This window comes from Coffea arabica, chromosome 1e (genome assembly GCF_036785885.1).
Source record: "Coffea arabica cultivar ET-39 chromosome 1e, Coffea Arabica ET-39 HiFi, whole genome shotgun sequence".
In the NCBI taxonomy this organism is placed as follows: domain Eukaryota; kingdom Viridiplantae; phylum Streptophyta; class Magnoliopsida; order Gentianales; family Rubiaceae; genus Coffea; species Coffea arabica.
This window is the reverse complement of record NC_092311.1, coordinates 51,159,513-51,185,792: the sequence shown is the minus strand read 5'-3', so window position 1 is coordinate 51,185,792 and position 26,280 is coordinate 51,159,513. Positions and strand designations below refer to the sequence as shown.

General features: G+C 37.9%; 5 protein-coding genes and 1 long non-coding RNA gene across 7 annotated transcripts; 4 read left to right on the top strand and 2 right to left on the bottom strand.

The window, feature by feature from the left end:
- The first annotated feature begins 305 nt into the window (after window positions 1-305).
- Window positions 306-2,314, top strand: LOC140013060 (uncharacterized). Its single transcript, XR_011820135.1, has 2 exons — window positions 306-1,586; window positions 1,804-2,314. It is a non-coding gene; the product is annotated as an uncharacterized lncRNA (long non-coding RNA).
- Window positions 2,315-3,710: 1,396 nt separating this feature from the next.
- On the top strand, window positions 3,711-12,799 carry LOC113713234 (uncharacterized). 2 transcript variants are annotated; one of them, XM_027236923.2, is made up of 14 exons: window positions 3,711-4,140; window positions 4,862-4,971; window positions 6,073-6,135; window positions 6,280-6,440; window positions 6,575-6,679; window positions 6,771-6,895; window positions 6,965-7,547; window positions 9,013-9,078; window positions 9,250-9,326; window positions 9,996-10,277; window positions 10,872-11,211; window positions 11,306-11,458; window positions 11,642-12,178; window positions 12,351-12,799. In XM_027236923.2, the coding sequence occupies exons 2-14, from the start codon at window positions 4,959-4,961 to the stop codon at window positions 12,537-12,539; spliced, it is 2,694 nt and encodes an 897-aa protein (XP_027092724.1). In that variant the 5' UTR covers window positions 3,711-4,140; window positions 4,862-4,958; the 3' UTR covers window positions 12,540-12,799. The 2 variants fall into 2 exon arrangements, with proteins under 2 accessions (XP_027092724.1, XP_027092717.1); XM_027236916.2 differs by having other exon boundaries at window positions 3,743-4,140; window positions 6,248-6,440.
- Window positions 12,800-13,455: 656 nt separating this feature from the next.
- On the bottom strand, window positions 13,456-16,167 carry LOC113713227 (ras-related protein RABA5b). Its single transcript, XM_027236905.2, has 2 exons — window positions 15,661-16,167; window positions 13,456-14,167 (listed from the first exon to the last, which is right to left on the bottom strand). The coding sequence occupies exons 1-2, from the start codon at window positions 15,986-15,988 to the stop codon at window positions 13,848-13,850; spliced, it is 648 nt and encodes a 215-aa protein (XP_027092706.1). The 5' UTR covers window positions 15,989-16,167; the 3' UTR covers window positions 13,456-13,847.
- A 1,822-nt stretch (window positions 16,168-17,989) lies between these two features.
- On the top strand, window positions 17,990-19,103 carry LOC113713223 (cysteine-rich repeat secretory protein 55). Its single transcript, XM_027236894.2, has one exon. The coding sequence runs from the start codon at window positions 18,096-18,098 to the stop codon at window positions 18,882-18,884; it is 789 nt and encodes a 262-aa protein (XP_027092695.1). The 5' UTR covers window positions 17,990-18,095; the 3' UTR covers window positions 18,885-19,103.
- A 2,591-nt stretch (window positions 19,104-21,694) lies between these two features.
- LOC113713214 (cysteine-rich repeat secretory protein 55-like) lies at window positions 21,695-22,600 on the top strand. The gene has a single exon (XM_027236881.2). It carries the CDS (start codon window positions 21,712-21,714, stop codon window positions 22,483-22,485), a length of 774 nt encoding a protein of 257 aa, XP_027092682.2. The 5' UTR covers window positions 21,695-21,711; the 3' UTR covers window positions 22,486-22,600.
- On the bottom strand, window positions 22,572-26,008 carry LOC113713205 (asparagine--tRNA ligase, cytoplasmic 2). Its single transcript, XM_027236870.2, has 8 exons — window positions 25,511-26,008; window positions 25,110-25,349; window positions 24,089-24,676; window positions 23,701-23,886; window positions 23,547-23,611; window positions 23,331-23,460; window positions 23,138-23,196; window positions 22,572-22,924 (listed from the first exon to the last, which is right to left on the bottom strand). Exons 1-8 carry the CDS (start codon window positions 25,886-25,888, stop codon window positions 22,741-22,743), a joined length of 1,830 nt encoding a protein of 609 aa, XP_027092671.1. The 5' UTR covers window positions 25,889-26,008; the 3' UTR covers window positions 22,572-22,740.
- Window positions 26,009-26,280: the final 272 nt, after the last annotated feature.

The following is a 26,280-nucleotide window of genomic DNA, read 5'->3' as shown; positions in this document are numbered from 1 at the left end:
GATATAATTAAGCAAAAGACAGCTCAAAAAAATCATTTGTTTTATTCTCTAAATAGAGAGAATTGAGGGTTAAGGGGTAGAATAGGTATATTTGATAAAAATTAAGTATAAAAATTTTTTTTTTGGTTTCAATAAGTCATTTCCGTTAAATTTAACGGATTCCGTCACCTTTACAATTTAGTTCAAAGTATGAGGTATCGTATTGTATATTTTGAAACCATAGGGGGCTTTTCTGTGTATTAGGCTTATCACAGGGGGCTTTTTTATTTTTTACCCATATATATATATATAGAGAGAGAGAGAGAGAGGGAGAACTGTCATTGGTTCCCTGATATAATTTTCCTTTTTCTGTTTTTAAATGGACTAATTGGTCATCTAGACATGGTTGTCAACACTATTACAGATGCAAGCATCTTTGACAGGTTCCTTTTCTTTGTTGACTTGGAGGTTTCTTTACTTTGTTGACTTGGTTTAGGACAAGTCGAGCATTAGGTATATCTTGAACAGATGTCATGCACTGGTTTACATTAGCATTTGATCTGATATCAATGAAAAAATCTGTTTGCATTTTGGTTGTTGATTTTGGCAGAAAATGACCATTAGCATTTTGGGTGAAAAGAGGAGGAGAGGTTTTTTTTTTTTTTTTTGGCTAGAAATTTTTGAGAGTACCGGACAATGTAACACAATCACTTTGTAGTTTTAAGTGGAAATAGCAAATCCATTTTGGATGAGTTTATATAGATGTAAACAATAATAGTTTTATTTAAACCCAAAGTAGTTACTAAAAAGTCTTTTAGACCCCTTGTTGAAACAAAATTTCTGCTATTTGCTTATATTGTGTTCTTTCTTTTTTATTTTGTTTTGTTTTCCATTGTGTTTGTTTATAAGCGTTTGTTCTTGGTGTTTTCAAGATAAAGTTCTTGATGTGGTTGCCAAATTTATAGCTACTCATCTTTCTCAACAACAACTTGATTTCCCTCATCTTGCATTGCCTTTGCCAGAGTAGATACAAGCAAAGGGTGATATGACAAGATGAAAATTGGAATATGAGAGAGAAGACACTCAATTTATGTCGAGATGTAACAGAGTAAGAATTGTTCTCCATCTAGAAAAAATCCAAGGAGAAAAAGAGTACTTGCTCCATATATTCTTGACTGGTTCTTTTTGCCTGCATGTCTTATATTCGTTCTCTTCTTTTGAACTGTCCATCTGCCTAATGTGCCACTTTATCCTCTATTGTAAGTCGTCCATTGGTTATTAAAAAATATATAATTGATATTTTTTCCCTTTCCATATATTCAGATGAGAGAAGCTATAAGTGATGCTGCTCTAACATTGCCCTACTGGAATAATTACAACAAGATGCAGAATACAGATCTGAGGCATATCCTCCTAAATTCTTAAAATGCCCATCTCAATTTTAAGGTTTATGCACAAGTCTAAGTAAAGTCTATTTGGATGATTTTTTGAATATTAATGTTTGGGCTTTTGGTTTGCTGGGAGTCAGACTTGGAGTAGGTTCATGAGAACGAACTTGTTGGATTTAGTCATTGCTTTATGAAGGCTAAAGAAGTGGTGTGAAAAGGGTAAAGAAGTTTTTTTCTAAATGACAAGCTTCTACCTGTTGATTAGCTATATATTCTTGCATTTGTCTCTCTTTAATTCGAGGTTGTTTACTCTATCTCTTTACCTCCTTAACCCCCTAAAGAAAATGGTGGGTATTATTCTTGTTGTCCTTAATGAATGAGTCCAATGTTGCGTTTTATAATAAATGTTAGTTATTTACTACTTTCTATTTTATAGGTGGATAGCAATTACCCAGTGAGTCCACCATGGTATGGTCTATGCTCCAATAGGATACACATTTGGAGCAGGAATGTTTTAAGATAGACGGCCTGAGAGGAGGTTCCCCTTATGGAGCAGGAGTTTTCTTAGGAGACCACACAAGAGAACCCACTGAAACAAAGCTCACACTGGTGGAGCACCTGGGAAAGTATATGGCATTGATGGCGAAGAGGTTTGCCCTGCCTCATTCCTTCACAAATGATCACAAAGACAGTAGCTAGCCCCTGCAAAAGCCGTTTTGGTTGTTATGCTATTGTATATTGTAATTCCATTTTTTGCCTTGTATCTATACCAATGGCACTTTACCTTTGTGATTTTGGAGGGTGTGAGAGCATACTCCTTGTGTGTAAATAGTTGACAAAATTGGTACTCATTCCAAAGCGGATCGGTATTTGTGCATTCTTTGTTCACAGGAAGTTCCCAAGTATGCAATGTAGAAGACTCCATGAAACAAGGACTCGTTGATTTATTCCCCATTTTAGAATTTCTTTTGCTGTTATTTTCGTTAAGAGGAAAGGCATATAAAATTTTACTCCTGTTGTTTTAGCTTCAGAATTTATCTTTAGGCGGATTATGTAAACTAAGAAAGTGCACCACAACATGGTGATTACTGATTTTTATATTGTTAGATGAAATTTGTACCCGTCCCTTCATGATTTTCCTGCTCTCGGTATATTTGAGTTCTCGTATTTTTCCTGCTCTCGTATATTTTATCTCATATGAATCACGAAGATTTGGGATAGGGTCTACTTTCTGCACTTATAGTTCAAAAATTATATTAATATAAATGTTTTCACTATTTTGAGAGCATGAAAAGATAACAAAATCTAACTCTGGATGATGTTTACAAGTTTAAGTAGTTGCATCATTGGAAAATTGATGGATCTTATAACTAAATCATAATGCAATCTAGCCTTGAGATAGCAAACGTCGATGGCAATTTGGACAAAATTCTCTAATATTCTGATATTTTGTTGAGAATAGCACTTACTATTTTTTACATGATTACATACTTAGGAGGCTTGAGCTTTTATTGATCAAGGATGCAGCCATCCTCAATAGTTAACCTCCGCTGGCTTAGGGGTGCCCTCGTTGTATTAAAGTTTGCTCTAATTTTGGTTTATCTGTACCATTAATGGATTTATTTTGGATTAAGTACAAATCATTTTACTGGACTGGGCATCTCCATCTATTTTTCCCACCGTGCGTAGCACGGTTTATACCTCCTAGTATAATAAATAAACAGGGTCCTCATTCTCAACAGCCCCAACAAGTTCGAGCTTAGGCAACTTCTATGAACGGATAGAAATCAATTTGGCATCTCATTTTTACTCCTCCTTTCCGTTATCTTTCTCCACAAGACATTGGAAGGCATGATTTCTTCCTAGTACGGTTATGATACGTCAAATTTCGAGGAGTAAATCTTATTTTAGGTCAGTATTTTTGTTAAATTTGAAGGAGTGAATCTTATTGTCGTTCAATAAAATATAAAAAATATGATTATTTTTGTTTGACAATAAAAGTTTAGATAAATTCAATATTAATCATTAATACATATCAAATAACGCAATATTTTAGGACCATAACTTGTTTATACAATTTCTTATAAATCACCTAACAATATACACCGTTATTTATGAAGGAGCGATCTGTTTTTACTAAATGAACTAATTTGTGTTGACAGAAAAAAAAAATAACTTTATGATATTAACAAGAGTGGCTGTTATTTTAATCTTGTTTTTATTATGAAAAATACAAAAAATGACGTCATTTTAGCTTTTACACATAACTACTACTCTATGGTTCTGTATTTCCTCGCTTTGGCGTTATATTTGCGGGCCCCAGGCATATACCTTCCGCATAATTCATAAAAAATGCCAGCTCGGCAAGTTCATATTAACATTCTAATCGTTCCTTAAGCCAAGAATCCAACTAACCGCCCGACACGGAAGTTCTCCATTCCCATATCTTTCCTATCCTACTGATCGATCAAATTAGGGTTAGAGCTTAACAATTGATTAATGGACGATGGAGTCCCTGCACCAGAAAGTGGAGTCGTGGATCAAGGACCAGAGGACGAAGATCTTAAAAGTGACGTGGCCCCCGCAGTGGCAGTGGCCGCTGGTGGTGAAGTGGCCGTGGACGCATGGGAGGGAACAGCGGAAGCGTCTTCAGGAAGAAGTCGAGCGAAGAAAAAAGCAGCTTCAGGATCTCTGTTACGCCGTTAAAGCGGAATCCGTCTCCGATTTGCAGGAGATTTTGTGCTGCATGGTGCTCTCCGAGTGTGTCTACAAGGTTTGTTCCCCTCTCTTGCGCTTTTGAAAATGAATACATTACTGGCTGAAAATTGGAAGGACTCTTCTGTATTTTTATTAGGTAAATTTGGCCTTGGTCATCTAACACGCGGGGAAGAATTGAATGTTAAACACTAGGGGAATGTTAGCTTTGTGGTTCTTGTTTGGTAAGTTGTGACTGAGTGAACTTCGAATGAGGAAAGTGTACCTTAGGGGGAAAAAAAGGGAAAGGGTTCAGACCTGAAACATTAAGTGGTCTAACTACATTCTTCGGATGCTCAAACTATGGACGGACAATGTGATTAATCTTTCATATTTCTGGAAAAATACGGCGTCTTTTCAAGCAAGTGGAGCTAGAACTAGAAGACTATGGGTGGAGATAATGGCATTTGCATGCAATGCTTCTTTCTGCTCCTTAATACTAACCTTTTTGGGAATTAACTTTTGATTGAAGCAACACTAACAAAGTTGGTGTGCATGGTTGCATTTTTTTTTTTTTTTTTGCTTTGTTAAAATTAAATGTCAAAAGCTTTTAGCTTTTCTAGTTAAGGTGGCAGGGTTTTAAATGCTTTTGGTGAAAAAGAATATTGGGTTTAAAAGTAACAAATGAGCTATGCACTTATTTGAGCCTGGTGTTTTGTGTAGATTTTGTTTGTCCCAACCTTTATGTTTGTAGCCATCTTGTAACTTGTACACTCTTCTCAATTTTTCTTTGTGAACAGAGACCTGCTAGTGAGTTGGTCCGGGCGGTAAATATATTCAAGGCCGACTTTGGAGGACAAGTTATTTCTTTGGAGCGTGTCCAACCCTCAGCAGACCATGTTCCTCACAGGTAATTTGTAACGAAAATAGGAATTGGATTCTCCTCGTCTGAATTTGGATGACTTAGGGAGAGTGCAAATTTGTTAGTTGAAAGGGATTGAGAAGCCTCAATGTACTATCAGTTTTCGCCACTGAATCTCTCTCTCTCTCTCACACACACACGCAGACACACTCATTTTTTACTGAATTGCATACATGCATAGTTGAAATTTTCATCCTTAGCAGTTGTTTCCTTGCATTGTTCTATATTTGTATACTCAAAATTTGCTATATCAATGAAGTTGATAATGTAATTTGCCGTGGCTAAAGATAAAGTGACAGAAAGAAACACATTAGTTACTGTAGTTTTGCGTATAATTCAGTGCTGATTGAAGACCTTTAGCTTTTCTTTAAGTTTTATTTGATTGTGGGGGTATGACTTCAACTCTAAAGGTGCCTTGTTAAGACGTATGGAATTTTTTTTAATATCTGTAAGTTGTTTGCATTCTGTTCCGAGTTTTTGATTAATATTAAAGGTAAAGCTTTAGATTTTGGATATTGTCAAATGTGATTTCACTGTATGACGTTGTCATCTGGTTCAGTTCAGCTAACTTAGGCAACAATTGTTGTGTTTTGAAACAGTGAATACGAAATTGTTTTTGTCTATGAATCTGTAGAAGTAGTTGATACTTTGTTTGAAGGTTCTGTTAGGGAAACTTTATTGAGGATCACTTTATGGAATATAAAGGGCTTATAACTTTTTCGGGTATGGCCTTTCTTTTTCTAGTTATTTGGAAGATTGAAATAGTTGACAGGTTGGCTAGTAAATGAAAATGAGACACCAGGTCATTTCTGTTTATGAGAAAAGTATCTTGCTGGTTTTGGTTTACCCATGATACTAGTCATTTAAGTCAAATCCAATTGGTCTCTTGGATGTTTGACTTTCAATGTGTTGGTGTAAACTGAATTTACTTCTCTGCCTATTTTGCTATCTGATAAATTTGTTTGTGCATTGTTGGCCTCTTTGGAAGTGATTTTCTACCACTCTCCTCCTTTGTTCATGATTTTATTGTGCACTTCTAAATCTGTAGTCAATTTCTATAACTTGGTTGCGGCAATTTTCTTTTCGTAGGTATCTATTGGCAGAAGCTGGAGATACATTATTTGCTTCATTTGTTGGAACTAAGCAGTATAAGTAAGAATTACATGCTAGATCTTGTTCAAGTTTGTTTATTTATAAATTTTTATATTTCAAAAATACTGTCTTTATTATATTATATTTCTTTTCCCCCTTTCCTGTTACAAAGGGATGTCATCGCTGATGCAAATATATTTCAAGGTGCCATATTTCATGAGGATAATGTGGAAGACACTAATGGGATAGGATCCTCTGAGTCAGCTGAGTTTAGCAGTCAGAAGAGCAATGGGGAGAATTTTTCAAAACTTGTGGAGCCCATGCCTAAGCAGACAACACCTAGCCTTAAACCTGCTGCTCACCGGGTACAAACGAAGAGTTGATACCCCATATTCTTTTCAATGACAAGTTGTACACTGTTCTATCAGGTTTTGCAGCGTTGCTAGTTCTTGTATCATTAATTCAAGAGTTTCCCTTTTTCTCTCAAAATTGTCGGTAGGGATTTATGGCTCGTGCTAAAGGGATACCTGCACTGGAGTTGTATAGGCTTGCTCAGAAAAAGAAAAGAAAACTTGTTCTCTGTGGACATTCACTTGGTGGGGCAGTAAGTCTTGCCAATCCATTGTTCATACAGTGGCTACTATTGTTTATTAATTTCCCCTGAATACTATTGGTTGAGATGTTATTTCAAATAGGTAGCTGCTTTAGCCACACTTGCCATTTTGCGGGTCTTTGCTGTTTCATTAAAAGAACATGAGAAAATTCAAGTGAAGTGTATTACATTCTCCCAGCCTCCTGTAGGAAATGCGGCTTTAAGAGAGTAAGTTAATTATTGTTTTACACTTATTAGCACAAATAGTCGCTAACAGCTGTCACATGTTCCTTTCAGCTATGTACATAGGAAAGGATGGAAGCACTATTTCAAAACGTACTGTATTCCAGAGGATCTTGTGCCGCGTATTCTATCTCCTGCATATTTTCATCATTACAATAGCACACAACCTGTCAAAACGCCTTCAGATGTTGGAACTTCATTACTGATGTCAAAACCTGGGGAAAGGTTTGAAAAGCAAAAATCAGAAAAAACAAAAGACAGTGAAAGCGAAAAGTTGGTTCTGGGTTTGGGGCCTGTGCAGAATTCTTTTTGGCGGCTTTCAAGACTTGTCCCAGTAGATAGTGTTAGAAGACACTTGTTTCCTTATGGAGCAAAGAAAGATGATTCTGCTGACAAATCTGTAACTGTTAATTCCAGTATTTCGTCTACAATTGGCAATGTAGTTGTTCCCCCTCAATCTCTTGAAATACAAGAGGATTCTGATGTCATCTCTCTTCGGCCATTATCTGAGCCCGATGATGAGGCTATTGGTGAAGTCAAAACTGGAAAATCATTGGGCAAAAGTAGTAAACCTGATGGGAACAAGAGACCTTGGCAGAAAATTCCAGCCTTACCTTCATATGTTCCTTTTGGTCAGGTATGTACCTAAACTGTTTTGCTTATTGCTATTAGATTTTCCTTGTGACAGTCGAGCAGGTTAGCTAGAAAATGGACAGTGGAAAGTGGAGGAGAGATTTTCTCTTTTTTGGTCAAGAATGAAAATCGAGAGTAAGAAAATAGCGAGCCTAATATTTAATATTTTAAGGTCTGGTTGGTTGGAAGATTGTGGCACCTCATTAACTGACCTAGTTCCCAGTACTAGTACCAATTCCAGCCTTACCTTCATATGTTCCTTTTGGTCAGGTATGTACCTAAACTGTTTTGCTTATTGCTATTAGATTTTCCTTGTGACAGTCGAGCAGGTTAGCTAGAAAATGGACAGTGGAAAGTGGAGGAGAGATTTTCTCTTTTTTGGTCAAGAATGAAAATCGAGAGTAAGAAAATAGCGAGCCTAATATTTAATATTTTAAGGTCTGGTTGGTTGGAAGATTGTGGCACCTCATTAACTGACCTAGTTCCCAGTACTAGTACCAATTCCTTCCTCTTTTACTGAGCTGTTGCTGCAGCAAACCAACAAGAAGAAGCCCAGATCAGTTACATATTAGTCAAACTTTTAGATGATACAATTAGAAGTGAATTGCTAATAATATACAAGGAGAGTGTGGTGTATGAGTGTATCCTTCCATCATGGTGGTCAGCCGATTGCAGTAGGAAGAGGGGGTGAAAAGAGGGGAAGAGGAAGTTGAAATGGAAGGCATTCTATTTTAAGTTGCTTCAATACTTAATTCAATTTAAGAAGGTCATGAAAGAATTTAAAAACTTTCATATTTAGGAGTTCCTCTCACTGCATGTTTTTTTTCCTTTTATTTTCTTTTCAGTACAGAGAAAGCTTTATAATACTCACATAGCATTGTGTCACTCCAAGCTTTCTAATGCTTCAGCCCTTTGTTTTCATTTTCTTTTTACACCTAATGTTAAGTCGAAACTCAGTTTTAAGTTTTAGATATTCATTGATCTGAAAGAATTATTTGTTCTTGACATTTTTAAAAGAAGAGTGAGTCACAACAATGTTTAAGACTTTCTCAACAGTGAGATTCATGACTAAGATTTACAAAATTGATAGGATGAACTGGTGGAAATCATAATAAACTTCTGCCAGTTTTTTCATGTGACCCGTTGACCTTGTATGTAGACTTTATGTCGGATGTTAATTGTACAATCTTTGTTGAATCTTGATGAATGCTTGAATTTAATTTTGTGTCTAAGGTACTCTTTTTAGGAATAAATTCAAACGCGAGTTTGTGCAGTGTGAGTCGTATTTTATTGATATTACTTTTTTAACTTCAACTCTAGTTTCGGTCTCATGATGCCTGTGTAGTGCCAGCCTGCTCTTAAGTTGAGTGCTGAATGAAAAGAATATGTTGGATCTCTAAATCTTTACACTTATCAGATGCTTATAGTGCATTGCTTGACATACTTACCTGATAATGTAACTGTGACAGCTCTATCTATTGGGGAATTCATCAGTGGAATCACTATCTAGCGCAGAATACTCTAAGCTGACATCAGTATGGCCTTCACTTCCTTATTCATTTCACCTTTAGTTTTTGAAACTCTGGTACCTATCCTTATTGCGGAATTTGCCTTTGGAAGACAGTTCACGATTTCTGAGAATGATTTTTCTTTTACTGGTTTTAGTAGCTCTTATTTTTGCTTTCTTATGGCCAAGACATTTTCAGGTCAGATCTGTGATTGCTGAAGTGAGGGAAAGATTTCAATCACATTCAATGAGGTCATACAGAGCCAGATTTCTGAGGTAATAGCTATATTGTATTCGTTTTGTATGTGTTTGGTCCTTTAAGTGGTGAAAGCTTACCGATCTCTTGCTGCTACTTGTATGTTTGGATTTAAATATTTCATCAATCTTGTTGCCTTGTTAAAGTTTAATTACAATGCCCTCTATATAGTATATTATGCTTGAAAAGTCTTCAGCTCTGGAATGTGATACATGAAGGTCAATATTTTTTCTGCTTGTCTAGATTTTGTTTTGGACCTCTATTTTGGGAGACTTGCTAATGTGTTTGAATACCAATTTGCCAAATATTATTTAATTGGAGCTGTACTAAAGTTGAATTATGAAGTTGATGTATTACATGTTTACAACATCCTGTAATCTTGTTTTGAACTTAAATTGTATGGGAATACTTCGTGTATTAGTCATGTATGGTTTCCTCTTAGCAATTTCATCATTTTTTGAGAGTTCATGTTCACTATTACCTGCACATTTTGAAGAAAATAATTGTCTAGCTCTGTTGGAGACTGTTTCTGACCTTTTTATATAATGATTTTCCATGTCACTGGTCAAAGTTTCTAGTGACTTTTCATGATGTGAAACTTTCTACTGTTATAGATTTGCTGTTACTCATCATGTAAAACTTTCTACTTTGGGTTTTGTTATCCTGATCTTCTTTTTCTCCACTTGCAGAATATATGAACTCTGCCTGAATGACAATGAGACATCTTTCTTGGGGATGGAGCAAGTCCAACAATTTTCCCATCTGCAGAAATGGTTAGGTATTTCTGCTGCTGGTACAGTTCAGCTTGGGCATATTGTTGAGACCCCAGTTATTCATGCAGCAACTTCAATAGCTCCCCTGGGATGGAATGGTATTCCATGTGATAAGAATGCAGATGCTTTGAAAGTAGATATTTCTGGTTATGGATTACATTTATGCACGTTGGTTAAAGCTCGAGTTGATGGCAAGTGGTATTTTCCTCTGTTCCATTCATAGGCCATTTTATCTTTGCATTTTTCCTTTTGACTCTTGTGTGAGTCTATTGTTTGGAGGCATTATGGGATTCTATCCTTAATATACATCTGGTCCTAAGACTTGGTGTACTATTTACTCCTTCTATCACTATTTGCAGTAGTGGTAATGCTGCAGGTCAATTTATTTCTCTGCTTATCTAGCCATTTCCTGCCTTTCTTGCTGTTTTTCTGTGTAAAGAGATTATCTGATGTGTGTGTATGATGGTAGGACTTTGAGCACAATAGTCTATAGACAAGGTGATGAATGACTTACAGTCATGAAAGATGAAACTTGGGATATTGTGATGTAAATATGTTGAAGCCTTATGTCTGTTTGGGGTTTTGCTGTCATTTTGATCTGATAGGTTTTGTATATATTGTAGTGAAGATATCATTTTAGCTCTTTTAAGATCATTATCTTCCTGCTATTTTCATGAATGAGACCTATTCAATATGTTATTAACATAAATGCATATCATCTGAACTTGTTGTTTTCTGCCATCTCCATATTCATTGATAAGAAATCTCTTAAACTTTAGTACTTTAATTTAGGTGCTCAACCAGAGTGGAATCTTTTCCTTCACCACCAGCTTATGCTCAGAGTCATGGATTACAGCCAGAGATACAGAAGATGAGAGTATTAGTTGGTCCTCCATTGAGACATCCACCAAAGCATCAGATGGTGGAGGGGTCATTAGTGCCCATTTTTCCTTCCCTTGATTCTACTTTTGATGATCTCAAGTTGAATCTGAATGTTTCTGCACTTGATGAGGGGAAATTCATTCGCCCTGATGGTTTAAATGATTTTATGATATTCTGCACAACTGATTTTTCTACTGTGTCCAAAGAGGTTCATGTTAGAACCCGTAGAGTACGTCTAATTGGCCTTGAGGTATTGCTTCATTATTATAGTTGAGATTCTAATATATCTGATTTTGTCAAACGCCTTAATGTTTGTTGAGGTGATATTTTTGTATGTTCTGTAGGGTGCTGGTAAAACTTCGCTCCTAAATGCAATTTTGGAGCAAGGCAGAACTACTAACAATAGTAGTCCTGAAAATTTACATATAGAGGTTGATGTTCAAGAAGGTATTGCTGGTGGATTGTGGTACTCAGATTCAGCAGCAGTAAATTTGCAGGTTTTCTGTACAAAGAGATGATTTTCTGTGTTTACTTCAGTCTGGAGTATTATGTGCCTATGTTTGTGCTTGTGTTTGTTCTTTTTTTTTTTTCCCTATATCTCTCGTCGCATTGCTAGCTTGCAATAAAATTTCATTTTGTACTCTAGAATTTTAGGTTTTACTCTCTGATCTATGTTGCAGAATTTAAATGAGGAGGCATCTGGGTTCAGGAACGAGCTTTGGAAGGGAATTCGTGATCTGAGTAAGAAAACAGATCTCATTGTTCTTGTACATAACCTGTCTCACAGGATACCAAGATATAGCCATCCAGATTCATCGCAGCAACAACCTGCCCTTTCACTTCTTTTGGATGAGGCTAAATCTCTTGGAATACCTTGGCTCCTAGCCATAACAAACAAATTTTCTGTGAGTGCACACCAGCAAAAGGCGGCTATAGGTGCTGTTGTGAAAGCGTACCAGGCATCTCCTGTGTCATCTTCAATTATTAATACATGTCCATATATTATGCCCAGTGCTGCAGGTGCTTCTCACTCTTGGGAATCTGGTGCCACAGATTCTGACAAAGCGGCGCTGTCTCGAAAGCTTTCTTTTGCTCCTATTAATCTTTCATGGAGACCTTTCCAGAAGAAAGCTGCCGTTCTGCCTGTAGAGGGTGTAGCTGCTTTTTGTCAGCTCATTCACCATGTGCTCCGGAACCATGAGGAAGCTGCTTTTGAGGTACACAATCTTTAGATCATCACTCCCTTCTTTCCATCTCTTTTGTTTATAGAAGCATAAATGGAGGTGTGGATCTGCATTTGTCCGCTCCAGGTGTTTATAATTGTTTCTTTGTATTATCAGTGAAATATAAAACATTCTAAATGACTTTCCCCTTCTTGCAATTTGCAAGGAACTGGCACGAGACAGGCTTTTTGTGGAATTGGCACGTGCACGTGCATTGGTAGCACAGTCAAACCAAGATGCTCGTGCTAAGGCAAACTCTCTCACTTCTGCAGCTGTCGGTGCTTCACTTGGCGCTGGTCTGGGCGTTGTGTTGGCTGTTGTGTTGGGTGCAGCATCTGCATTGCGGAAGCCATGAAATCTTCTCAGCTAAAGTTCTTGGGGCCTGTGCAGATTTTGTAGGTGTATAGAGTTAGATTTGTAGATTGTATTCTCTTGTTATTGTTTGTGGAGGTGTAAAGTTATTTTCGTTAACTTATTGGCACATTACAATATGGTAATTTCATTTATCAATTTCTGATATTGTAATCTAAAATATTGATTCTCCGCCCTTCTGAGGTTTCTCACTGCTCCATACAGAGTAGAATATCACTGCCATTAAGGCTGGATCCTTGTTTATATTGGCCTTTGCTGGTGCCTGCACTTTTCTTGATCTCTCTTGCTCGTCGAGTTCACATCTTGTGTTTGCTCGTGTTTCTGGCTCACGGGCGTTCGCAGTTGGAAATTATCAAGTTTCAGCCCTTGTTCGAAATTCAGTTTGTTGCCTTCATATTTCGACTATTGCCGTCACTTGCTAGGAGGGGAGCTCGGTCGGAGAAGACGAAAGAGAGTAGTTAGTTACTGACTTGATGAGTGATCAAATCTAGGCGAAAGAGAGGGCTTCACGAGATACAAGATCATGTGAAACAGCTACGGGGATGGCCACAAGTACATTGCAGATGATTTTATGACAAAGTCTGATTCAGCAGAAATGCATTTATTTACAGCACCAGTAGCATTTTTCCATTACCATACGAGTGTTCATCAACGCAAATAAAATTTAATGCAGACCCCCCAAAATTGCTAATGCGCCAAGAAACATTCCTCTTTGAGATTGAGATTTTAATGCTTTCACACAAACAACCCCAACCTAAGAGAGGATACTATCCATGAAACAAAAAAGGTGACCTCTTTGAGTTGGAGTCGCTCGCAACGCTTCAAAACAAAAACGATACGAATTGTTTCCAAGCTCAAGAGATGTTCACAGTTCAGAGAGAAATAACGCCGTCAAAAGCTTTTCAAAAATAATCAAAATCACCCCTTTTTCTCCGTACTGTTACAGAGGAATTTAGATGTAGAGTACAGCAGATTTCTCAGCGCGTATATGACACATAGATTTACATGCCGCAAAAAATAAATAAATTGCAACATGCTAATGTCGTTCATTTGTATCCTACAAATTTTGCCCATCGTGCATCCAGGACTACTCAACTCCATGACACTGAAGCCAATATCACAACACCATTCCAGAAGTAGAATCTTTTGTCACACTAAATCCCCAGAGGTTTCTCATGAGGACGCCCAACAAAAACACTCTAAACAGAGGCTTCAAAAGCACGTCTGCAGTGGACTCGCATGGACATAAAAAGTAAGAAAAGGAAATGAAACCTCCAATAGATATGGAAACTCATCTGGAGCAGCAAGAGGAAAAACTTTTGTTTTGCTTGGATAAGTCAATCCCATTTGCCAGGCTGACACGATTGACGGATAATTCAGCTTTGTAGGAATCTGAGTTGAGAGTTTTCCTGCTAACATTGTTGTATATCTCTCGGATGACTATCTCGAAAGCAGCGTTTACATTAGTCGAGTTTAGTGCAGATGTCTCAATGAAGAATAATCCGTCCTCTTCTGCAAGGCTCTTTCCCTCCTCCACGCTGACATCTCTAATGTCCTCCAAGTCACACTTGTTCCCAACCAGCATTCTCGCTACAGTGGTATCACAATGAGCTGCAAGATCGTCCCATCAGAAGTCAAAACTCATTAACCATTAGAGACCAGTCTTCATATGAATCTCTCTTCTTCTTCTTCTTCATCTCTCTTTTTTTTTGGTTGTGTGTTTAGGGGTTGGGTTGGGGGGGGGGGGGGGGGGGGGAGAATATATTCATACTGAATCTTCATTCAGAAGCCTACACGTCAGAATTAAAAAAGAAGCAGAAGAGCTGCTCAACCACATGTATATTATCAACAGACATTTTTTTTGGCATCAAGAATGGATTAATGACTCTCAACCTGTGGAGGGATGCATGATCAATATTAGATGGGAAAGTAATTTTGTCTTACAATTAAAGGGGATAATAGCAGCTGATTGTTGACAAAAAAGTAAAGGCATCCAAACAATCTACAAGCAAAACAAGAACTTTAAATGAAGCAGAAAAATAACCATATACCTAAAAAATACAAAATAAAAATGAAAAGAAAGAAAAATAGCCATCTGAGTCTCACAGACTAAAAAAAATGCTGAATTTTAACTTTGATGCTCTAAATGCAATTTGTGCAACTTTTTCAGGGGTTTCATTCTTCATCATTTGGTTTTCCTCTTTCAGGGTCCATGAGGTGATTGAAGATAGTACACAAAAAGCTTTCTCATGGTTAACCTGAGACACGATCAGCATGCCTTAATATATCAACTCAATTGTTTATCATCAAAATCCTGCTGCAGCATGCTTGTCATGCTTATTGCAACACTTTGCTAAGAAAATACCATCTCCAAATGTACCTCTGAAATGTATTTATTTATGGGAGGTCAAGTTATAGGACTAGTTATCTTCTTGGAGAGAAGGTCCTTGGTTCTTGCATTAGTGATTTATTCTTAAACACAAAACAAAAGACGAGGCAAGCAGATATGTTTACCATCTGTTTTCAACGGCACAGAAACATGATAAACTTCTTCTACTTGCAAGAAGCATCAAATTCAGGGGACCTGGCACTGTTCACAGCTTTGCTCATCATCCAAAATTAATATAAGTAGCATAGCATTTTGGGTTGACTAGAATCACTTGGCAGTTTTGCTAAATCTACTCCAATATCAGAATTAGCAGCAAAAAAGTTGAACATAAATCTCTAATTCAGAAGACGATAACAGATTTAATTCTACAATTTTATCTCAGAAAACTAATACTATATCTTGAATTGATTAACCAACTATCCAAAAATGAAAAGCAACCGATAAAAGATAAAAATAGCATAAAAGGTTGAAAAGAAGAATATTAAGACTAGTAGCCTCAGATTGGATCCAGACCCCCACAAAAAGATCAAACCTTTAGCCACTTCCCAACTCCTAAATGCAGAATATGAGTTAACAAAAACACTACAATGCTCAGATGTAAACGAAGACTCAACAAAGATTGAACCTTTAGCCATTTCCAGAATCACCGGGAAAAAAATAGCTACAATCTCACAAATCCCATAAAAAAATCAAAACATAAAATCAAAACGCTTACTATTGAGCTCATCCAGCCATCGTTTGATACTCTCGAAAGTTGTTTTCCTGCTGATATCATAGACAATGAGGGCCCCAACAGCGCCTCTATAGTAAGCAGAAGTGACAGCCCTGAAACGTTCTTGGCCAGCAGTGTCCCAAACTTGGGCCTTAATTTCCTTGCCATCAACTTCAACCACCTGGGTCTGAAACTCCACCCCAATGGTGGCCTTGGAATTATGGTCAAATTCATCTCTTGCAAAGCGGGAGAGCAAGTTGGATTTGCCCACTGCTGAGTCCCCAATCACTACAATCTTGAAGAGATACTCCTCAAATTCTTCTTCGGCCATCTTCTTGCTTTCGTTGGTCGGGAACTCGGGGGCGGTGGAGGGTTTTTTTTCTTCTTGTTTGAGGAGAGCAAAAGGAGGAGACGTCCGGCTTGTGAGAGAGAGAAGAAGCGAGGGTTGACAAGCTGGGAGAATGGGAATGGGAGGAAATAAAGGTTGGGAGTTTTCAAGTTCTTTAACTTTACAGTGAGCCTTTTTTTTTTGCAGCGGAGTGAAGTTAGCAGGGATAAACTGCGTAATTGACGGATAAAGACATTTCTTTTTTGTGAAAAAAGGAAAAAGTTTTTAATTCCTCTTTGGTTGCAATCTAAAATCTCAATATGTAAATCTAAAATTCTTCTCGATTATCGCCTACGAATTCATCTTAAAAGATATAAAAAGGCTAATAACACCCTACCCTTAATAAAATTTTTCTTTTTATGTTTCCTGGATCTGACTTTGTACGATGTTAATAAAGTCAGTCACGAGAGTTTGCTGAACGGAATTAGATTGCTGTTGCCTCTCATACAGACGGTGAATAAATGAATAAAGATGGGGTCTGGGGTTCTTGCTCTCCTAAAACATGCATGTTTTAAGACGCGAGAAATAGCTACATGATGGGGTTATCCTGAGGATAGGATGCAGGCGACAGATTAGAATGTTCGTTTGCAATTTTATACTGTGAGACAATACTGCAAGATCCAACACCTACTGGTCCGGGTGGAGAGTGGAGATGGAGTGGGAGCAGGCAGCCAGCTTCTAATCTTTATCCTGACAAGAAGATATTACGTTCAACTCAATATTTTATGATCCTGACCAATGATTGATCACCGGAAATTGATAGAATCTGATACAAATGGGCAGTGAAGATGAAAACAGTAAACTGAAGCTAAGCATTTGTCCAAATTATCCTCAGTTGCATACAAAGAAAGAATGGATGAATATTCCCTCAGTACAAGTCAGTTTCAGCAGTAGAAAAGATGGAAGAGCCCACAAAACAAAAATAAACCTTGAAGAGCTGATGGCCACAAAATGCCGATTTTCATCTTTGCTTCTCTAGAATTCAGGGCAAACTTGCCAATGCAAACTACCAATAATTGTATGCTTAAAAGTTATAACTATCAGCTCCTCCATATCCATTGGTCCTTGTGCAACTTTGAGGAGCTTATCTTTCAACATTGAAATTGAATAGCCACTAATGCGGACTCCAACCCCTGTCCCCACCCACTTGGCTTCCTTAGACGATTTCAATTGTTGAATTCGACTCCTGTTGCAGTGTGCGTGTGTGTGTGAGATATAATCTTCCACCGATCAGATTCAAGGTGTTTGGTGGGGACATTTTGGTCTGCCACATCATGCGCATATTTCAATGGATTTGCCCCAAGCTGAAGCAAGACTCTTCTTTTAATGTTGTAAGAAATTCTCTTGCTTAATTACGTGCCTAGCTCTTACGAGGGAACTTTTCTCAATTTGCCCTCTGGAGAAAAGTATATCCAGCTCCAGATGTTTCTGGATCCAAACATATCTTAATACAACTGGTCAGCGACCAGTGACAGCAAACGCTAATAATTGGATTCAGTCTCAGTGTCTAAAATGTCTTGGCAAGGTAGGGTTCTGAAGATGGGTAGCTTGCTAATTTTCGCAATAATGTTCGGCGACTAAATATATGATTGTTGAAGATCAAAAACTTGAGATCGTATTTAACCACCCTTAAAACGTAAAATTTTGGGGTTTCAAGTTGCCAAATTTTATTCGTTTCTTGATTTGCCAATAACGAATAAAATACTACTGTTTGGAAAGGTTTTTGTTTCCAAAAACTTTGAAGATTTGCACCAATTACTGCAGAAAGCCACCCTTCAGGCAGAAGAGGCGCGCCCGCGCGCGCGCGCTCTCTCTCTCTCTCTGGGTAACATTTCTAGAAGAATATAACTCGTCAACTTTTACCGGGACACGAATGGTGGCTCTAATTTGCTCTCCAAGTCAAAAATGTCTGCCAGCTTCATCATCCTCCACCAATTCAATCCAAGAGCTGGCCACCAAGATATTTGATTTACCCGATATAAATTAAGGGGGAGACCTGCTGGAGAGTGGACACCCAGCTTGACATTCAGTTACATATCATCAACTCACCATGGCTTCCTTTCATAAGCTTCTTCTCTTATTAACAGCACTTTGCATCTGCACAGCTGAATCCGCAGAGCTTTGGAGTCAGTTTTGCAATGACAATTCTCCAATAAACAGCACCCAGTTGTCAGCAAACATCGATAGCTTGTTGGCTGAATTGGTATCAGGAACTGTCCTGAATGGTTTCACCACCAGCTCCTACGGCAAAGCCAAAGACCAAGTCTTTGGCCTGGGACAATGCAGAGGAGATGTGAGCAACGAAGATTGCTCGAGCTGCATCAAAGATGCATCGAAACAAATTCGCAAACTTTGCCCGACTCAAGCTGATGCTCGAATTTGGTATGATTACTGTTTTCTAAGATATGAAACCGAGAAATTCTTCGGGCGCGTTGATACATCAATCGGGATATTCTTCTACAATGTTGAGAATGTAACCGATCCTGACTCTTTCAACAAAGAACTCGGAAAATTGTCGGATAAGATCAGTTCAGAGGCTGTTGCCCCTGGAAACAACGGGCTAGGGAGAGGAAAGAAAGAGTTGTCACCTTTTTTGACTCTATATGAATTGGTTCAATGCACAAGGGACCTCTCGCAGCTTTCTTGCGAACAGTGCTTGGCCATAGCAATCGGGGAATTCCCCACCTTCTGCAATAACAAGAAAGGATGCCGAGTTCTCTACAGCAGCTGCATCGTCCGTTATGAGTTATATCCGTTTTTCTTCCCTCTCGACCCAAAAGAGACCTTAGTCAATATGCCCATGAAGTACTACCACTCGTCCACAGTTATTAAGCCTTAAACGCATAACATATGCTTATTATACAGATTCAGTTCTTCACTGAATTTTATGCTCAGTAATACTCAGTTTCTGTTCCGTGTCATTGTCGACAAATCCTCGTATGGCATCGTTCTCGCATTCCATTTATATACATATGTACACACTCAATAATCTACCATGTCATTGGCAGGATAACTGATGAATCCCGAGAAGCAAATTGTCAGTGCTGGTTTGCCAATATGTACTGTTGTTATGCCCTGAGTCCTGCACTCCGACTAAACATTTTGTGTTAGACGCTCTAAGGCTTAAAAAAGAATTACTCCGTGCTACTGTTCCCTAGAACCCAAAAAAAGGAAAATTAAAAAGGGTTGGAGAGAAAAGCATAGATGTAATTACATGGTATAAATACGGATACTCGAATAAAATCAAATGCCATCTAATTCCTTTTAATTTCATCAAAAGCAAAAGCTGATAAACTTATATTCTAACGGGATTAAATCGATATGTTTATGGCAAAATGCTTAATGACGTATTGATCTGGATTTAGGTAGGATACAACAAAACCTAAGAAAACAAAGAGATCTAAAAGAACCTTAACAGAAAAGGATGTTTTAAGAAAACAAAAAGAGATTAAAAGTCGTCTGAAGTAAAGAAAAAGATCAATTTTTGAGTAATCTGTACTGAGACATTTGAAGGATGTTCGACTTAAAGCCTTTCGGATTACAAAAATTTGACACAAGAAAGAAGGATCCTTCCCAATAGAAAATCATCTAGTTTTTCCCGTTCCCGCTAATTATAATTTGAAACTGCACTTGTTAAAACATCTAAAAACATACATTCATATTTATTGCACCTCTTACATTATGGCACTTTCCCTTAAATTAATTCTATTTTTCCAAAAAAAAATTTACATTTGAAACCTGTCCGGCAGAGTGGTATTGAGCACCTGCTAAGTCACACGGTTATACTAATTTATAAGAGTTGCTTTCTAATTCCGGATTCAATCCCACCTAAATTGATTGGGTTTCGTGCGCTTCTTCCTCCCGAAAATACACCTACACGCGAGGAGAATAATGGAGAGCTCCTCCGACTGGGTCTTCTCTGGATTTGGAAGAAAGAAGATCAACGATGATATTAATGTTTAATTATATTTAGTAGGCAATTACCAGAATACTTACGCTAGTGCAGTATATTATTAGTATTTGAACAAATGCATACGCGGTAACTTAGTCTTGTAATCCCACAAGCGTTCCAATAATCAAGCGGTGTTATTGACCAGTTTATTGTCTTTCGGTCTCAAATGCTTCATCCCCAGCTGCAACCCGTCCAAATCCCATATTCCCAGTTACATCCAACAAGAAATAACTCTTTCCTTATTCAGTATTTATGACTTGGATTAAGTCAAAATTCATCTGAGGATAAGGTATACAGTTGGATTTTACATGGACAACAGCAATTTTTGGGCTAGTAACTATTGCACTCTAAATTTCATGATTACTTTTAATGCAATGTTTTTCCCTACTCTACTAGTAGGCATAGCCATCGTTCCATTTGGAATCGGGAATCGGACCGGAACCAGACCGTTTGGAACCGGATCAGAACCGGAACTAGAACCATGGAACTAGAACCGTGGCAGAACCTTGGATAAAGGTTTCGGTTCTGGTTCTCTAAAAAATAGAACCAGAACCAGAACCGCCGGTTCCAGAACCGTTAAAAATAATTAATATAAGTAGTGAGATAATTCAAAAAAATTAGTTGTGTTTAATAGGTTTTAAGAAAGTTTAAATTTTATGGACTTTCTATATATTTTACTAATTATTTAATTATTTTTATTCGTCTAATATCTATCATTATAATTTGTAAGTATTAAATTATTACTTACAAATTTTTTTTTTTTGCTTATTTGCTATCAAAAAATGGCAAGTTTTGATGGTAGTAGCTCATCTTCAAAATCAAGCAAGCAAACAAATATTTTTTGCAATATTTCTTCAAATGAAATCTTCAACATTGATGATTGTCCAACTCAAGAAAGTCAACACATGACAACCATTTGATAGTGTAATGTATTTTTTAATTTGACAATGTAATGTACTTTTCATAAAATTTGTATTGTCTATTTATTACTTCTTACTTTGTAGAATAATAATAAAATTAAAATATGATCTTTATTTTGTATTTATTTTTGTACATTCTATTTGAAATTTTAAATATATTGTTATATTCGTATTAAAATTGGTAAGAATAAAAAATTAAATAAAATTGTAGGGTACCATACGGAACCGGAATCAGAACCATAAGAAAGCGAAATCAGAACTATGCGGTTCTGGAACCAGAACCAAAACCATCTTATATGGTGCGGTTCTGGTTCTACGGTTCTGGTTCTACTTCTTTGAAGAACCAGAACCAGAACCGACGGTTCTGGAACCGTCGGTTCAGGAACCGTCGCCATGTCTATCTACTAGTAGAATTTATTATTCATCACAAGAACTCGTGTGGCCCTTTGAGAAATACTGGCTAGTGCTGCTTTACAAATGTTGGATTTAAAATATATATATATATATATAAAAGAAAACAACAAAATTTTGCCACTAATCCATATTCTGTGGGCCTCTCTCTTTCGTTGAATTTTGCAATAGTTGTTCATTTATTGTTAGTATTATTATTTTCTGGATAGGATTTCCAGAAGATTGAATGGTTTACTTTGACCAGCAGCAAGTCAAGAAAATCTGCAGCCGGTATCATGCTCCGGCTGTTCTTGCCGTTTTTTTCTAGGAATAGACAATTAGCTGGCAATAGAGACGCGCAAATATTTTCTCCTATAAAAAATATAGCAGCATTGAGAAAGCAAATGCAAGTGAAAATTGCAACAACTGAAATCAGAAATATGGCTTTGTTTCGCTTTATTTTCTTGCTATTCCTCAGCAGCTGCATTTTTGCAGTCCTTGCAGACGTTAGTGTTGAGAACTGCAGTGACAATTCAACAATACCCACAGCCCAAATGTCCGCAAACATCGATAGCTTGGTGGCTGAACTAGCCTCAAGCACTTCTCAGAATCGTTTCAGCATTGCCACTTATGGCAAAGGTACAGACAAAGTCTACGGCTTGGGACAATGCAGAGGAGACGTGAACAGCACAGATTGCACAAACTGCATTCAAGATGCAGCCAAAAACATTCGCACAAATTGTCAAAACCAGACTGATGCCTGGCTTTGGCAGAATGATAACTGCATCCTAAGGTTTGACGACGACCAATTCTTTGGAAAAGTTGATCCATCTAGCTTTGCCAACTTGTACAATAATGATCATCCACAACATCCCTCTGCTTTCAAGAAACAACTAGATGCTCTTATAAGCAAGGTCAGCTCTGAGGCTGTTGTGCCTGCAAATGAAGGGCTTGGCAGGGGAAAGAGTTTTAGTGTCGCATCTAATGCTACTATTTATGCCTTGACCCAGTGCACCAGGGATTTGTCCCGACGTTCTTGCTCCGATTGTCTGAATATAGCCATTGGCAACTTCTCCAAATTCTGCAACAATGAGAAAACTGTTGGATGTCGAGTCCTATATGGCAGCTGCTATGTTCGTTATGAAATTTATCCGTTTTACTATCCTCTTGATTCGTAAGAGCCCTTGTCAGGATAACAAGAAATAAAATCCCTCCAGGGTTCACCATACCTGGAACTATAATGTCATGTTAAAGAGGAGTCAAATAAAGAAACTGTATTCTGTATTTTATTAATCATCTCTCTCTGTATCTCTTACATATGATTCACTACATGTAATTTACATGTCTGCAAATAAATGGACAGCTTTATTGCCAGACAACACATATATGTACAAAGAGTTCTTCATGCCTTTCGCTGGTCGTCTGCTACAAACTTAGTGATTGCCGTTGCCATAGATTCTGGGGAAAGGAACAACGTCTTTGATATCATTGAGGCCAGTAGCATAAAGAACTAATGAGTCGAGCGCCACACTGAAGCCAGAATGTTTGACTGTTCCCTGTCTGCGAAGATCCAAGTACCACTCGTATTCTCGGTTCGTCAAGCCCAGTTCTTTCATCCTGCACAATACATCCCGCCCAGTAACGTATGACATTGTCAAACCCAAGCATAACCCCACCGGGGGAAAAAAAAAGATACATTCAGAAAGATAACAGGTAAATAAGTTTCAGGCTGACTATAAACTGGAGTGGTCAACATTATGAACCCCATAAGTATTACTATGTTTACTAATTAGAGGTGAAATCTAATTGACAAAGGACAGGGTTCTTCACCTTGGGCTTAACCAATCGAAGCGTTCCTCATTTTGGCTTCCTCGTATCACCGCTCCAACCTGAGTATAATTATTCTCAGCTAAGAAATGAAATAAATCTCTACTAGATTAAATTAAGTTCAACTCGAGACGAAGGATGGTTGACACCTCGCTGCACAAATTTCTAGTCATTTAAAGTTGTGTCCTAATCTTACCTTTGGTAAAATAACATCAAATGCAGCAACTGTTTTCCCATCATCATTTAGGCGCACATAGAAAGGCTTAATTTCTTTTGGTTGGTTGTAGATAATAACAGGCCTTTTATAGAACTCGTCTGCAAGATAACTGCAAAAATAATAAAAGGGACATGAAGTTTACCAATATGCAGTTCCATGGAAAAATATGAGTAACAACTGCCAGAAACTGTGTACCTTTCATGTTCTTCAGTTAAAGTAAAACCATATTCTGGTTTGGCTTCAAATTTCTTACCCGGCACCTGATTCAGAAAGTTGAGTCGGATTGTAGGATAAGTATGCTAAATGCCGAGAATAACAATTTTAGAATAGACAAACTGATAGATTGTACCTGTTTCAAAATTTCGACTGCTTCGGCGTATGTTATCTTTTCAAATGAGCCTGAAACAATTGATTGGAGGCGATCTACAAGAGTTTGGTCAATTCTCTTTGATAAAAATTTTTGGTCATCAGGACAATGATCCGAAATCCATTTGCACATGTATTTCAACAAGTCACCTGCACAGTCCATGGCATCCTTGATGATGCCATGGGAATGCAAAAGTTGCTATTGTTAATAACAATGGCAATAAGAAATAAACTAGGCAGCTGTAAAGCATATTGGAAGTGGGCAAAAATTGACCCAGAACACATCAGTGGGAAAAAGAGAGAGAGAGAGAGAGAGAGAGAGAGAGAGAGAGAGCAAGATAACATCTTGGGGAAGAAAAGAAAAGTTATACTTCCAGTTCCGAGAAAGCCATTTCGAGCTCAACCATCCACATTTCAGCTAATAACCTCTTGGAATATTCCGACTCTTCAGCTTGAAATCTAGGTCCAAATGTGTAAACATTTCCAAGGGCACACGCATAGCTTTCTAAATGAAGGCGACCTGAAACTGTGAGATATGCCGGGCGAGAGAAAAAATCTTCAGAGAAATTGAGCTTCTCTGTTCTTAGTGATGTTTCAGATTTTGCCTTCTCTCTTGCTTCCAACTGTGCCACAAGTTCATTTGTTTTTCTCAGATCCTGGACTGCAGCAACTAGAGCTTCCTTATTGCTTTCACTCCTCTTCAGTTCTTCAACTAGTCTGTTTTTTTCCTTGATAGAAGCCTTGATATTATCAAGGCTGACACCGGCAGTATTATCCACAATATTTTGGCCCTGTACTGTTTCTTTGTTAAAAAGAGTTGTCACTTGAAATTTCTTGCTAAATCCTCCAGTGTCCAAGGATGTAATTATGGGCACTTGCACGTAAAGAAACCCATGATTCTGGAAGAAGGTATGAGTTGCTTGAGTGAGAGCATTATTGATTCGTGTTATAGATGCAACCTGCAATATTTCCAACAAATTACTCAAAATTTAAAAATTGGAGCGTCACAATATCAAGGCAAAAGCGGTCCTAACTCCTTAGTGGAAAATCTGGTCCTCATTTAGTGATTGTAAAGAATGTGTCAACCCATTTATAAGATGAACAACTATTTCTCTTGAATGATGTATGGCCAGGAAATGCTGCTATTTGTCGCCGCTGAAACTTTACTAATATTCTGATTATTTGGCTGATTCCATGTTTAATTTTTCCATAACTTTGTTTCCAACTATAAACAACCAGATCTCTTAGTCTATGTGGATTGGACTTAAAAATTTTCCTTGTGGTTGCCATGCCCTTTGATTGATCGAGGGATAAAGTCCCAAATTCCATCTAAACCCAATAATTTATGGTAAAGCTCGAAGGCAATGAGCACAACGAAAGGCAAGTATTTACCGTAGTTGTCCGAGGCCGAATGTGGGAACGATCTCTTAACATTTCCAGGGGCAAACGTTTCCTGGACAAAGGATACCTGCTGTCCGGATCAACAATCCCCACATGTAGAAGTTGCTCGACTTTGAGCTCAACGACATGCTTCCCCGGCAAATATGGCTGCTGCAATATACCTTTTGCTAGTATGCTAGTTCCAGTAGGCATGATTTGGCTTGGAGAAGCTAAAGCTGAGTCCACCGCAACCTAAAAGAGAGCACATACACCAAAAAAAAAAAGATATATTTACCAAAAAAAAAAAAAGCGCAAAAGGGAGGGTCTCATTCTACGGAAATCATGTAAAATCGAGTTCGAAGGAGCTAGTGTTGAACACTATCTAAAAACAGAGGAATTTATAATTTATTTACCTGAAGAGTTCGTACACAAGATCCATCACTAATTTGCAGAACGGAAATTGAAGGTTGCGGTGGTTTAGGAGTTACAGAATCCAACTTGTCACGAATCCGATGATCTCCGCCACCTAAAACCTTAAGAATGGACCTGAGAAAAGGTATCCTAGACTGCATAAGTTCCACACAACTCGCATCTTTGGGTCCAACGGCATCAGTATCTACCATACTAGGAGGGTCTTTCTTAATCTCCCTAGAGGACTTAACCCATCCACCAATGACTACTCTCCGTCCAAGCAGCCCCGCTCCTCCATCATCCCTGCCGACAATATCTTTCAAGATGACCCGTTTAGAGTACTTGAAAAGGTTCAGCTTCTCGGCATTTTCTGATTCCATTTTGGTGATAAAAAGCGTTCAATGAGTGGTGCTGAAAAAGAAGGTTGAAGATAATTAGTTTGCAATCAAGGTTGCTACAGCTTGTTCTTCGGCTTGTAATGGTAAGATGTGTGGGGTTTGGTAAATATATGGTGGTGGAGGAATAAGAGGGAGGGGGAGGATACTTTGCTTGAGAAGCCATTGGGAGGATTGAGAAGAGGAAGATGAAAGAAGAGGGTGTTTGGAAATTTGAATGGGAAGGAAAGGGATTGTTTCTAGCTCTGGGTATTGCCATCAGCCATTGCAAAGACGCTTCGGAGGGAGAGAAACTGCGGCGGGGGTTTGGTATTCTTCAAAAGTTGGGAATTCGCGGGAGTTTCCCCATCTTAACGGTTTTTCCAATCAGTAACACC